Genomic DNA, 13,595 nt, shown 5'->3' on the forward strand with positions numbered 1-13,595 from the left:
CGAGGGTGGAGGGTGTCGCTGTGGGTGTCCCCGAGGGACGCGGGTGTCCCCGAGGGTGGAGGGTGTCGCTGTGGGTGTCCCCGAGGGTGCCCTGGGCACAGGGGGCGAGGGCGGGGCTGAGGTGCGGGGGCGCGAGCCGTGTCCGTGTCCGTGTCCGTGGGCCCCGCGCAGCCCCCAGGCCGCCGTCGCTGCCCGCGGGCCCGGCCCGGCCATGCTGCCCCGGGGCGGCCGCCGCCTGCTGCCCTTCGCGGGGGCCCCGGCGCCCCTCGGCCTCCCGCCGCCGCCGCCGCCGGGGCTGGTGAGCACCGGGGGGGGGGCGGGGGGGGCTACGGCGGCCGGGCGGGGCGGCGGCGCGGTGATGGAGCGGGCGGCCGGCGCCGCCCCCTGCCGGCCCCCGTAGCCGCCGCTCGCGGCCCCCGTAGCGGCCCCTGCCGGCTCCCGTACCGGCCGCCTTACCGGCTCCCGTACCGGCGCGGCCCCGCTCCGCCGCCGCCGCCGCCGCCGCCGCGCCCGGGGTAAGGGGGGAGGGAGGGGGGAGGGATCCCGGCCGCGGCCCTGCCGCCCCCGGGGGCCCAGGCGTCCGGGTCGGTGCGTTCCCGCCGCCCCCCGTAGGGCCCCGCGGCCGGCTGGGCCCCCCGCTGCCGGACGCCTGGGTCCCTCGCCCGGCACGTGCCACCGCTGGGCGCCCGCTGCCGGACGCCTGGGCCCCTGGCACCGGTCTCGTGGCCGGTCGCCTGGGTGCCCCGGCGCTGGCCCGGCTCCCGGACGCCTGGGCCCCTCGCCCGGTATAATGCCACCTCTGGGCCTCGCTCCCGGACGCCTGGGCCCCCCCTGGCATCAACCCCTCGGCCGGACGCCTGGGTCCCCTGGCATTGGCACACGGCCGGACGCCTGGGCCCCTCGCCCGGCACGTGCCGCCTCTGGGCCTCGCTCCCGGACGCCTGGGTCCCCCGGAGTTGGCCACACGCCCGGACGCCTGGGCCCCTCGCGCTGGCACGTGCCACCGCCAGGCCCCGCTGCCGGACGCCTGGGTCCCCTGGCATGAGCCCCGCTGCCGGACGCCTGGGTCCCCCGGCGTTGGCCGCGCGCCCGGACGCCTGGGTCCCTCGCCCGACACATGCCACCGCTGGGCTCCGCTCCCGGACGCCTGGGTCCCCTGGCGCGGGGCCGTGGGGTCCCCCTGGCCTGGGCGGGGGGGGGGCTGGCGCGAGGACCCAGGCGTCCGGCGGGGGAAGGGCGCCGAGGGCGAGGAGGGCCGTGAACCCAGGCGTCCCCCTCTGCCCCCCCCCGCCCCCTCCCCATCCAGTGACGGGTCCCAGGCGTCCGGGCCCCAGCGCCTCCTCCAGAGATGGGGCCCAGGCGTCCGGGACGAGGCAGGGGGCCCAGGCGTCCGGGACAGGAGAGAAACCCAGGGGTCCAGAGTGAGGGAGGACCCAGGCGTCCGGGACGAGGCAGGGGGCCCAGGCGTCCGGGACAGGAGAGAAACCCAGGGGTCCAGAGTGAGGGAGGACCCAGGCGTCCGGGACGAGGCAGGGGGCCCAGGCGTCCGGGACAGGAGAGAAACCCAGGGGTCCAGAGTGAGGGAGGACCCAGGCGTCCGGGACGAGGCAGGGGGCCCAGGCGTCCGGGACAGGAGAGAAACCCAGGGGTCCAGAGTGAGGGAGGACCCAGGCGTCCGGGACGAGGCAGGGGGCCCAGGCGTCCGGGACAGGAGAGAAACCCAGGGGTCCAGAGTGAGGGAGGACCCAGGCGTCCGGGACGAGGCAGGGGGCCCAGGCGTCCGGGACAGGAGAGAAACCCAGGGGTCCAGAGTGAGGGAGGACCCAGGCGTCCGGAGTTTGGGGGGGGCGGGAAGGGGGGCAGAGGGGGAACCCAGGCGTGCGGGACGCGGGTGAGGGGGAGACGCAGGTGTCCGGCATTGGGGGGAGAGGGAGGTGGGGGGGGGGAGCCCAGGCGTGCGGGCCGGGGAGGGCCCAGGCGTCCGGGGCGGGGGCGGGCTGGGGCGGGCCCCGTCCCCCGAGCTTGGGAAGGGAGAAATTCCTGAGGCGCTACGAAACCTGGCAGGAGCGGCCGGGGCCCCCGCCCGCGGCCCCCCGGGGTGCTGCGGCACCCGCAGCCAGGGCGGGTGGGGGCGCCAGGGCGGGCGCCAGGCCCCGGCCCCGCTCAGCCGCTCGTCCCAGATGGAGCCGGCGGTGCTGGGGGCGCCGCTGGCCAAGCCCCGGCGCCCGGTCATCTCCTGCAACGTCTGCCAGATCCGCTTCAACTCCGAGGTGAGCCGCGCCCGGACGCCTGGGCCCCTCCGTGGCCGGCGTTGGGGGGGGCGGGGGGGGGGGGTCCTTCCGGGTGGCCCGGCTCCCCAAGGTCCCTGGGGTGTCATGACCTGGGGTTGGGGGTCCCCAAGGTGACGGCTGTCCCCAGGGTGGGGGGTCCCTGGGGTGGGGGTGCCCATGGTGATGGAGGTCTCTGGGTGACAGATGTCCCCAGGGTGATGGGTGCCCCCACGGTGGGGAGTCCCAGGGTGGGGTGTTCCCATGGTGACAGATGTCCCCAGGGTGATGGGTGCCCCCTCGGTGGGGAGGGGGGTCCCCAGGGTGCTGCATGTCCAGGCTGAGCTGCGTCCCCAAGGTCCCTGGGGTGTCATGACCTGGGGTTGGGGGTCCCCAAGGTGACGGCTGTCCCCAGGGTGGGGGGTCCCTGGGGTGGGGGGTCCCTGGGGTGGGGGTGCCCATGGTGATGGAGGTCTCTGGGTGATAGATGTACCCAGGGTGACGGGTGCCCACACGGTGGGTGGGGGGTCCCCAGGGTGCTGCATGTCCAGGCTGAGCTGCGTCCCCAAGGTCCCTGGGGTGTCATGACCTGGGGTTGGGGGTCCCCAAGGTGACGGCTGTCCCCAGGGTGGGGGGTCCCTGGGGTGGGGGTGCCCATGGTGATGGAGGTCTCTGGGTGATAGATGTCCCCAGGGTGATGGGTGCCCCCACGGTGGGGGGGGGGGTCCCCAGGGTGCTGCATGTCCAGGCTGAGCTGCGTCCCCAAGGTCCCTGGGGTGTCATGACCTGGGGTTGGGGGTCCCCAAGGTGACGGCTGTCCCCAGGGTGGGGGGTCCCTGGGGTGGGGGTGCCCATGGTGATGGAGGTCTCTGGGTGATAGATGTCCCCAGGGTGATGGGTGCCCCCACGGTGGGGGGGGGGGTCCCCAGGGTGCTGCATGTCCAGGCTGAGCTGCGTCCCCAAGGTCCCTGGGGTGTCATGACCTGGGATTGGGGGTCCCCAAGGTGATGGCTGTCCCCAGGGTGGGGGGGCCCTGGGGTGGGGGTGCCCATGGTGATGGAGGTCTCTGGGTGATAGATGTCCCCAGGGTGATGGGTGCCCCCACGGTGGGGGGGGGGTCCCCAGGGTGCTGCATGTCCAGGCTGAGCTGCGTCCCCAAGGTCCCTGGGGTGTCATGACCTGGGGTTGGGGGTCCCCAAGGTGACGGCTGTCCCCAGGGTGGGGGGACCCTGGGGTGGGGGTGCCCATGGTGCCGGAGGTCCCCGGGTGACGGCTGTCGGCACGGCGGGGGTCCCTGGGTGTTGGGGGTCCCCGGGGGGGGTGGCCCCGGGCCCGGGGTGACGCCTGTCCCCAGAGCCAGGCGGCCGCGCACTACCAGGGCAACCGGCACGCGCGGCGCCTCAAGGGGCTGGAGGCCGCCCGGGCCCGCCAGCGGGAGGGCGACCGAGCGGCGACGCCGGGGACGCCGGGGCCCGGCCCCGCCGACGGCCAGGCCCCCCGGGCAGGTGGGTCCCGGCACCCCTGGGTGTCCCCCCGTGTCCCCACACCACCCTGGGGGCAGCGGGACCTCCCTGTCCAGGGGGTGCCGGCACCCCTGGGTGTCCCCACGTGTCCCCACGCCACCCTGGGGGCAGCGGGACCTCACCATCCAGGGGGTCCCGGCACCCTTGGGTGTCCCCCCGTGTCCCCACGCCACCCTGGGGGCAGCGGGACCCCCCCGTCCAGGGGGTGCCGGCACCCCTTGGTGTCCCCACGTGTCCCCCTGTGTCCCCACGCCACCCTGGGGGCAGCGGGACCCCCCCGTCCAGGGGGTGCCAGCACCCTTGGGTGTCTCCACGTGTCCCCACATGTCCCCACGCCACCCTGGGGGCAGCGGGACCCCCCTGTCCAGGAGGTGCCAGCACCCCTTGGTGTCCCCACGTGTCCCCCTGTGTCCCCACGCCACCCTGGGGGCAGCAGGACCCCCCCGTCCAGGGGGTGCCGGCACCCCTTGGTGTCCCCACGTGTCCCCCTGTGTCCCCACGCCACCCTGGGGGCAGCAGGACCCCCCCGTCCAGGGGGTGCCGGCACCCCTGGGTGTCCCCACGTGTCCCCACACCACCCTGGGGGCAGCAGGACCCCACCATCCAGGGGGTCCCGGCACCCCTGGGTGTCCCCACGTGTCCCCACACCACCCTGGGGGCAGCAGGACCCCACCATCCAGGGGGTCCCGGCACCCCTGGGCGTCCCCTGCGGCCCCTCGTGTCACCCGGGGGCCGGTGAGCCCCACGGCGCGGGGGGAGCCGGAGTGTCCTCGATGTCCCCGATGTCCCCGCCAAGCCGCTGCTGCCCCGCAGGCGAGCGGCCCCCGGCCCCCGAGAGGCCCCCGGCGGCGGCGGCGGCGGCGGTGGCACCGGGCCCCGCGGAGCCGCCGGGGGGGACGGGGACGGGGACGGCGGGGGAGGCGGCGGCGGGGGACGCGGAGGAGGAGAAGGCGAAGCGGCTGCTGTACTGCGCCCTCTGCAAGGTGGCCGTCAACTCACTGTCCCAGCTGGAGGCCCACAACAAAGGTGGGACAAGGCGGGGGACACGGGGACACTGGGGAGCCCGGGGGCGCAGGGGACGTAGGGGACACGGAGACCTGGGGGGGCGCGAGGGGGATACGGGGGGTACAGGGACATATGGGGACGCTGGGGGGGACATAGGGACACTGGGGGGGACACTGGGGACCCCAGGGGCACAGGGGGACGCAGGGACATCGAGGGACATAGGGACACTGGGGGGGACACTGGGGACCCCAGGGGCACAGGGGGACGCAGGGACCTCGAGGGACATAGGGACACTGGGGGGGACACTGGGGACCCCAGGGGCACAGGGGGACGCAGGGACCTCGAGGGACTTAGGGACACTGGGGGGGACACTGGGGACCCCAGGGGCACAGGGGGACGCAGGGACCTCGAGGGACATAGGGACACTGGGGGGGACACTGGGGACCCCAGGGGCACAGGGGGACGCAGGGACATCGAGGGACATAGGGACACTGGGGGGGACACTGGGGACCCCAGGGGCACAGGGGGACGCAGGGACATCGAGGGACATAGGGACACTGGGGGGGACACTGGGGACCCCAGGGGCACAGGGGGACGCAGGGACATCGAGGGACATAGGGACACTGGGGGGGACACTGGGGACCCCAGGGGCACAGGGGGACGCAGGGACCTCGAGGGACTTAGGGACACTGGGGGGGACACTGGGGACCCCAGGGGCACAGGGGGACGCAGGGACATCGAGGGACATAGGGACACTGGGGGGGACACTGGGGACCCCAGGGGCACAGGGGGACGCAGGGACCTCGAGGGACTTAGGGACACTGGGGGGGACACTGGGGACCCCAGGGGCACAGGGGGACGCAGGGACCTCGAGGGACTTAGGGACACTGGGGGGGACACTGGGGACCCCAGGGGCACAGGGGGACACAGGGACATTGAGGGATATAAGGACACTGGGGGGGACACTGGGGACCCCAGGGGCACAGGGGGACGCAGGGACCTCGAGGGACATAGGGACACTGGGGGGGACACTGGGGACCCCAGGGGCACAGGGGGACGCAGGGACATCGAGGGACATAGGGACACTGGGGGGGACACTGGGGACCCCAGGGGCACAGGGGGACACAGGGATATTGAGGGACATAGGGACACTGGGGAGCCACAGGGACATAGGGGACACAGAGACCTGGGGGGCGCGAGGGGGACACGGAGGGTACAGGGACGTATGGGGACCCCAGAGATGGCATAGGGGGTGCATGGGGACAGCAGAGGGCACAGAGCCACCGGGGTGGCCGGGGGGGGGGGTATGGGGACACTGGGGAGCACGAGGACACTGGGGTGGCATGAGAGGGGGACACAGGAGTGGCCCGGGGGGGCAGGTTGAGGACTTTGGGATGGCACGGGGACATCCCGGTGACACTGGGGCGGCGGCATGGGGGGGGTTGGGGACCAGGTGGATGGCGGGGTGGGGATGCTGGGGTGGCACTGGGGGCAGCTGGGGACACTTGGGGTGGCACGGGGGGGGTTGGGGACACCAGGGTGGCATCAGGGAGTGTTGGGGACCCCGTGGGGAGCATTGGGGACCCTGAGGTGGTGGCACGAGGGGGCGTTGGGGACACCAGGGGGTGGCACGGAGGCATTAGGGGAGCCTGGGGTGACATGGAGAGGACGGGACCCCATGGCGGTGGCGGGGGGGGGCGTTGGGGACCCCTAGGTGGTGGCACAGGGGGGCATTTGGGGTCACCAGGGTGGGCCGGGGGGGGCATTGGGGACGCCGGGAGTGGCCCGGAGGGGTGTTGGGGACAGCGGGGTGGCCTGAGGGGGGGACGTTGGGGTTGCTGGGGGGGACCCAGGGGGGTGTTGGGGACGCCAAGGTGGCCCGGGGGGGTGTTGGGGACACTGAAGGGGCCCCGGGGGGGTGTCGGGGATGCTGGGGGGTGGCCAGGGGGGTGTTGGGGACACTGGGGTGGCCCGGGGGGGCGTTGGGGATGCCGGGGGGGCCCAGGGGGGCACCGGGAGGGCCTGGGGGGGTGCTGGGGTCACTGGGGTGGCCTGGGGGGGTGCTGAGGTGGCCTGGGGGGGTGCTGGGGTCACTGGGGTGGCCCGGGGGGGCGCCGGGGTGGCCTGGGGGGGGTGCTGGGGTCACTGGGGTGGCCCGGGGGGGGCGTTGGGGATGCCGGGGGGGCCCAGGGGGGCACCGGGGTGGCCTGGGGGGGTGCTGGGGTCACTGGGGTGGCCCGGGGGGACGTTGGGGATGCCGGGGGGGTGTTGGGGTCACTGGGGTGGCCCGGGGGGGCGCCGGGGTGGCCTGGGGGGGGTGCTGGGGTCACTGGGGTGGCCCGGGGGGGCGTTGGGGATGCCGGGGGGGTGCTGGGGTCACTGGGGTGGCCCGGGGGGGGTGCCGGGGTGGCCTGGGGGGGTGTTGGGGTCACTGGGGTGGCCCGGGGGGGCGCCGGGGTGGCCGGGGGGGGTGCTGGGGTCACTGGGGTGGCCCGGGGGGGCGCTGGGGTGGCCCGGGGGGGGTGCTGGGGTCACTGGGGTGGCCCGGGGGGGCGCTGGGGTGGCCCGGGGGGGTGCTGGGGTCACTGGGGTGGCCCGGGGGGGCGCTGGGGTGGCCCGGGGGGGTGCTGGGGTCACTGGGGTGGCCCGGGGGGGCGCCGGGGTGGCCGAGGGGGGTGCTGGGGTCACTGGGGTGGCCCGGGGGGGCGCTGGGGTGGCCCGGGGGGTGCTGGGGTCACTGGGGTGGCCCGGGGGGGCGCCGGGGTGGCCGGGGGGGGTGCTGGGGTCACTGGGGTGGCCCGGGGGGGCGTTGGGGTGGCCGGGGGGGGTGCTGGGGTCACTGGGGTGGCCCGGGGGGGCGTTGGGGATGCCGGGGGGGTGCTGGGGTCACTGGGGTGGCCCGGGGGGGCGCCGGGGTGGCCTGGGGGGGTGCTGGGGTCACTGGGGTGGCCCGGGGGGGCGTTGGGGATGCCGGGGGGGGTGCTGGGGTCACTGGGGTGGCCCGGGGGGGCGCTGGGGTGGCCCGGGGGGGTGCTGGGGTCACTGGGGTGGCCCGGGGGGGCGCCGGGGACACCGGTGCAGGCGGCCGCGTCCCCAGGCACGAAGCACCGGACCATCCTGGAGGCGCGCAGCGGGCTGGGGCCCATCCGGGCCTTCCCGCGGGGGGGGGAGGCGGGGGCGCCCCCCTCGGAGCAGCCCCCCCGCGCCTTCCACTGCCGCGTCTGCAACGTCCGCGTCAACTCCGAGGCCCAGCTCAAGCAGGTAGGGGCCCCCCCGAGCCGCTGAGACCCCCTGAGACCCCCCAATCCACAGTGACCCCCCCCACATCCTCTGCGACCTGCACAGCCCCCCCAATCCACGGCAATCCCCCCCCCAAATCCCCTGAGCCCCTCTACATCCCTGGTGACCCCCCCCAATCCCCAGTGACCCCCCCCAACCTCCCCAAATCCCCTGAGACTCCCCCCAAGACCCACCCAATCCACAGCGACCCCCCTAAATCCCCTCAGACCCCTCCAAATTTCTGGCGACCCCCCCCCATCCCCAGTGACCCCCCCCAACCTCCCCAAATGCTCTGAGACCCCCCTAAATCTCCTGTGAGCTCCCAACCTCCCCAAATCCCCTGAGAACCCCCCCAATCCCTGGCGACCCCCCCCCCAAGACCCACCCAATCCACGGCGACCCCCCCAAATCGCCTCAGAGCCCTCTAAATCCCTGATGACACCTGCAATCCATGGTGACCCCCCCCAAATCCCCTGAGACCCACCCCAAATCCCTGGTGACCCACCCCTGACCCCCACAAATCCCCTGCAAACCCCCCCAGCCCACACAAGGTTCCTGGGACCCCCACAACCCCCTCAGGCCCCCCTCCCAAAAAACCTTTTAGGACCCCTCCCAGCCCCCCCACATCCCCGAGACCCCCCCCGACTCCTCCGAAATGCACTGTAAGTCTCCAGCCTCTTTTCTAGCCCCCCCAAATCCCCTGTGCTCCCCCCAGTGCCCCCCAACATCCCCTGGGTCCCCCCTGAAGCCCCCCAAACTCCCCTGTGACCCCCCCCACGACACCCACAGCACCCTGCTGTTGTCCCCCAGACCCCCCCCGGACCCCCCAAACTCCCCCCCCCCCCCCAGAGTCCCCTGTACGCCTGCGATCCCCCATTTCCCTGCCCAAACCTGCTAGGATGCCCTAAACCCCCCCCCAAGACTCCCCCAAATCTCTGGGACCCCCCCGGGACCCTCCCAGCATCTCCCAAAGATCTGGGTTCCCCCCCAGCCCCCCAAGAGCCCCCCCGGGACCCTCCCAGGATCCCCCCAACCCTCCAAGACCCCCTTAACTCCTCTCTGACCCCCCCGGACCCCCCCCCCAACACCCCCACAAAGCCTCCTCACGACCCTGAGACCCCCCCCAAATCCTCCGTGATCCCCCTAGGATCCCCCTGAACCCCCCCAAATCCCTCCAGGGACCCCCCAAACCCCTCTGCAGCCCCCCCAGACCCCTCTCCCCCCCCCCAGCACATCTCCAGCCGGCGGCACCGCGACGGGGTGGCCGGGAAGCCCAACCCGCTGCTGGGGCGGCACAAGAAGACGCGGAGCCCGGCCGAGCTGGCGGTGAGCGGCCCCCGGCTGGGGGGCGTCCGGGAGGGACCCCGGGGGGTCCCCAAGGGGCTGGGGGGGCGAGGGGGTCTGGGGGGGTGTCTGGGAGGGATCCCGGGGGGTCCCCAAGGGGCTGGGGGGGCGAGAGGGTCTGGGGGGTGTCTGGGAGGGACCTCGGGGGGTCCCCAAGGGGCTGGGGGGGGTGAGGGGGTCTGGGGGGTGTCCGGGAGGGACCCCGGGGGGTCCCCAAGGGGCTGGGGGGGGTGAGGGGGTCTGGGGGGTGTCCGGGAGGGACTCTGGGGGGTCCCCAAGGGGCTGGGGGGGCGAGAGGGTCTGGGGGGTGTCTGGGAGGGACCTCGGGGGGTCCCCAAGGGGCTGGGGGGGCGAGGGGGTCTGGGGGGTGTCTGGGAGGGACCTCGGGGGGTCCCCAAGGGGCTGGGGGGATGAGGGGGTCTGGGGGGTGTCCGGGAGGGACCCCGGGGGGTCCCCAAGGGGCTGGGGGGGGTGAGGGGGTCTGGGGGGCATCTAGGAGGGACCTCGGGGGGTCCCCAAGGGGCTGGGGGGGGTGAGGGGGTTTGGGGGGTGTCCGGGAGGGACCTCGGGGGGTCCCCAAGGGGCTGGGGGGGGCGAGGGGGTCTGGGGGGCATCTAGGAGGGACCCTGGGGGGTCCCCAAGGGGCTGGGGGGGGTGAGGGGGTTTGGGGGGTGTCCGGGAGGGACCTCGGGGGGTCCCCAAGGGGCTGGGGGGGGCGAGGGGGTCTGGGGGGCATCTAGGAGGGACCCTGGGGGGTCCCCAAGGGGCTGGGGGGGCGAGGGGGTCTGGGGGGTGTCCGGGAGGGACCCTGGGGGGTCCCCAAGGGGCTGGGGGGATGAGGGAGTCTGGGGGGTGTCCGGGAGGGATCCCGGGGGGTCCCCAAGGGGCTGGGGGGGGCGAGGGGGTCTGGGGGGTGTCCGGGAGGGACCCTGGGGGGTCCCCAAGGGGCTGGGGGGGCGAGGGGGTCTGGGGGGTGTCCGGGAGGGACCCTGGGGGGTCCCCAAGGGGCTGGGGGGATGAGGGAGTCTGGGGGGTGTCCGGGAGGGACCCCGGGGGGTCCCCAAGGGGCTGGGGGGGCGAGAGGGTCTGGGGGGTGTCTGGGAGGGACCTCAGGGGGTCCCCAAGGGGCGGGGGTGGGCGAGGGGGTCTGGGGGGCATCTAGGAGGGACCCCGGGGTGCCCCGTGGGGCTGGGGGTACCGGGGGGGCATCCAGGAGGGACCTCGGGGGGCCCCACGGGGCTGGGGGTGCCGGGAGCGTCTGGAGGGGGACCCCAGGGTGCCCCGTGGGGCGAGAGGGTGCCGGGGGCATCTGGGGGGGTACCGGTGGTCCCGGCGGGGGCTGAGCCCGTGTCCCCCCCACCCCCCAACAGGCGCCGCTGCCCTTCGCCAAGGAGCTGCCCAAGGCGCTGGCGGGGGGGGGGCTGCTGCCGCCCCCCCTGGCCCTGGCCGCCGCCGCCGCCGCCGCCGCCATGGCCGCCCCCCCGCTGGCGCTGCGCCCCCCCGGCCCCCCTGGCGCCCTGCTGCCCGGCCCCCCGCTGGCGCCGGCCCTGCTGCGCCCCGCGCCCGGGCCCCTGCGCCCCGCGCACGCCCCCCTCCTCTTCTCCCCCTACTGACCGGCGCCCGGCCACCGTTACCTGGCAACCGTTACCCAGCAACCCGCCCGCTGACGGTTACCCGGCAACTCTGCCGGCAACGGTTACCCGGCGATCTGCCAGGCAGCGGGACCCAGCGACCAGCACCAGGTAACCTGCCTGGCAGTGGTTACTTAGCAACCCACCTGGTGATGGTTACCTGGCAACACTCCTGGCGATGGCTGCCCGGTAACCTGCTCAGTAACAGTTATCCAGTGTGGGTTACTTAGCAACCTACCCGGTGATGGTTACCCGGCAACATGCTCCCAGGAACCAACCCAGCAATGGGACTCAGCACTTGGCAACCTGCTCGGCAACGGCTGCTTGGCAACCTGCTTGGTAACGGTTACCTGGTAACCTGCCCTGCAACCCACGTAGCAACAGTTACAGGGCAACTGTTACCTGGCAACTCACCCAGCAACCAGTGCCTGGCAACCTGCCTGGTATCTGTTACTTGACAACCTGCCCGTCAACCCGCCTGGCAGTCAGCACCCAGCAACTGGTACTTGGCAACTCACCTGATGATTGTTGCTTGGCAACGCGCCTGTCAGCCAGCACCCAGCAACCCATCTGGCGATGGTTACCCAATGTGGCGATGGTTACCCAACAACCCACCTACCCGGCAACCTGCTTGGCAACAGGACTTAGCAACACCCCAGCAATGGCACGCAGCAACCAGCACCTGGCAACGGGTACTCAGCAACCAGCACTTGGCAACGGTTACCCAGCAATGGGCACCAGCAACGGTTACCTGGCAACCTGCCTGGCAACAGTTCCCTAGCAACCAGCCAGCAACAAACACCCAGCAACGGGCACCCAGCATCCTTCCTGGCAACGGTTACCCGGCAACAGAACCAAGTGATCCGGCCTGGCAACAGTTACCTGACAACAGGACGCAACAACTGACAATGGGGCCTGGCAACAGTCACCCGGAAACCATGGCCACCAGCGATACTTGGCAACACTATCCCACAGTGGTTGCCTGGCAACAGTACCCAGCAACGGTGCCTGGCACCCATGCCTGACCGAGGAACCTGGCAACCGCACCCAGCAACAGCACCCGGGCCCCAGAAGCGGTGCCTAGCAACTGAGCTCAGCAACCACACTTAGCTGCGGTACCTGACAACCGCCCCGGCAACAGTACCCGTCACCACTCTCCAGCAGCCGTGCCTGGCAACGGTACCTAACAAGCATGCCCGGCAACTGTACTTGGCAACGGTACATGGTAGCGGTCCCTAGCAACCACAGCTAACATCCACACCTGGCAACAGCACATGGCAACGGTACTTAGCAGCCGTCCTTGGTAACGGTACCCAACAACTGTGCCTGGCGACGGTCCCTAGCAACCGTGCCTGGCAACGGTACCCTGCAGCCACCTCCAGCATCCACCCCCCGGCAACGGCACCCAGCAACCGTCCCCGGCAACCGGCTGCGCCCAGGAACTGCCCCTAGCAACTGTCCCCTCCCCGCCGGGCCCCTCCCCCCCCGGCTCATCGTTTCTTTTTTAACTGGAATTTGGATATTTGCGAGGAAAACGGATGAGCCTCCCCCCTCCCCGGCACCTCAGGGAACCGACAGGCAATCAGTAATGGCTCGCAGGGAACGGGGTGCCCCCCCCCTCCCCCCCCACCCCTGGGTGCCCCCCACCCCTGGGTGCCCCCCCCCAAGCCATGACCACTTGCACTGAGGGCAATGAGCCCCGCACAGGCCTCGGGGGCCCCTGTCCCCCCCCCCCCCCGGGCCCAGCCCATTGCAATAATTTGGGGGGCCGGGGCAGCCCCTGGACAGAGCCCCCAGCACTGCCCCCCCCCCTTTATTATCCCCCTAGCACTGCCCCCCCTGCCCTTATCCCCCCCTTTATTGCTCTCTGGTACTGCCCCCCCCCCATTTTTATTGCCCTCATGGTACTGCCCCCCCTCTTGTTGCCCCCCCATGAGCACTGTGCCCCCCCACCCTTATTGCCCCCCATTTCTTTACTGTCCCCTCCCCAATCCTCCTTGCCCCCCAGGACTGCTCCATTATCACTGTGCCCCCCCCAAATCCTTCTTGTCCCCCAGCATCACTGTGCCCCTCACCCCTTAGTGCCCCCCCCTTCATCCTCAATGTCTCCCCAACTGGCACTGTGGGCCCCCCCCCACTTCTTGCCCCAGGTCCCTTATTTCCCCCCCGGCAATACTGTGATTTAAGCAAAGCAATAGCAGCCCCCGGGGGGGGGCCGAGCCGCGTCCCCCCGGCCCCGCTTCGCCCCAATAAACAGCGAGGTTCGAGCCCGCGTGCCGTGTCTTGGGGGGGGGGGGGGGGGGGGTCCTGCCAGTGCGTGGCCCCGCACACGCGTGTGTCCCGGGCAGCTCCCCCCCCCCCCCCGGCCAAAAACATGTCTCCAGGCGCACCACTGGGTGCTGGGGTCACGGACACGTGTCCTCGCACACGCGTGTTCCCGGCGGCGCGCCGGGGGGGTCCTGGGCCTGCGGGCACATGTTCCGGCGCACGCGTGTCCCCGCACACGCGTCTGTGGCCACGCAGCCGTGTACGTGTCCCTGCACACG

The 13,595-nt window shown here is 73.2% G+C and overlaps 1 protein-coding gene across 1 annotated transcript; it reads left to right on the top strand.

Annotated features, from left to right (window-relative positions):
• Positions 1 to 451: 451 nt before the first annotated feature.
• On the top strand, positions 452 to 13,309 carry ZNF385A (zinc finger protein 385A). Its single transcript, XM_068921128.1, has 7 exons — positions 452 to 515; positions 2,181 to 2,270; positions 3,622 to 4,525; positions 4,604 to 4,816; positions 7,893 to 8,056; positions 9,305 to 9,400; positions 10,789 to 13,309. Exons 2-7 carry the CDS (start codon positions 2,181 to 2,183, stop codon positions 11,029 to 11,031), a joined length of 1,710 nt encoding a protein of 569 aa, XP_068777229.1. The 5' UTR covers positions 452 to 515; the 3' UTR covers positions 11,032 to 13,309.
• The last annotated feature ends 286 nt before the right edge of the window (positions 13,310 to 13,595 follow it).

The sequence above is a fragment of the Struthio camelus genome, chromosome 28 (genome assembly GCF_040807025.1).
Source record: "Struthio camelus isolate bStrCam1 chromosome 28, bStrCam1.hap1, whole genome shotgun sequence".
In the NCBI taxonomy this organism is placed as follows: Eukaryota; Metazoa; Chordata; class Aves; order Struthioniformes; family Struthionidae; genus Struthio; species Struthio camelus.

What these genes read in the sequence shown, in the direction of transcription:
- ZNF385A (XM_068921128.1), top strand. Translation starts at nt 2,181, where the DNA reads ATGGAGCCGGCGGTGCTGGGGGCGCCGCTGGCCAAGCCCCGGCGCCCG. An exon ending in GCTGGAGGCCCACAACAAAG is followed by an intron (nt 4,817 to 7,892) that starts GTGGGACAAGGC and finishes CCGCGTCCCCAG; the next exon opens with GCACGAAGCACCGGACCATC. An exon ending in GGAGCCCGGCCGAGCTGGCG is followed by an intron (nt 9,401 to 10,788) that starts GTGAGCGGCCCC and finishes ACCCCCCAACAG; the next exon opens with GCGCCGCTGCCCTTCGCCAA.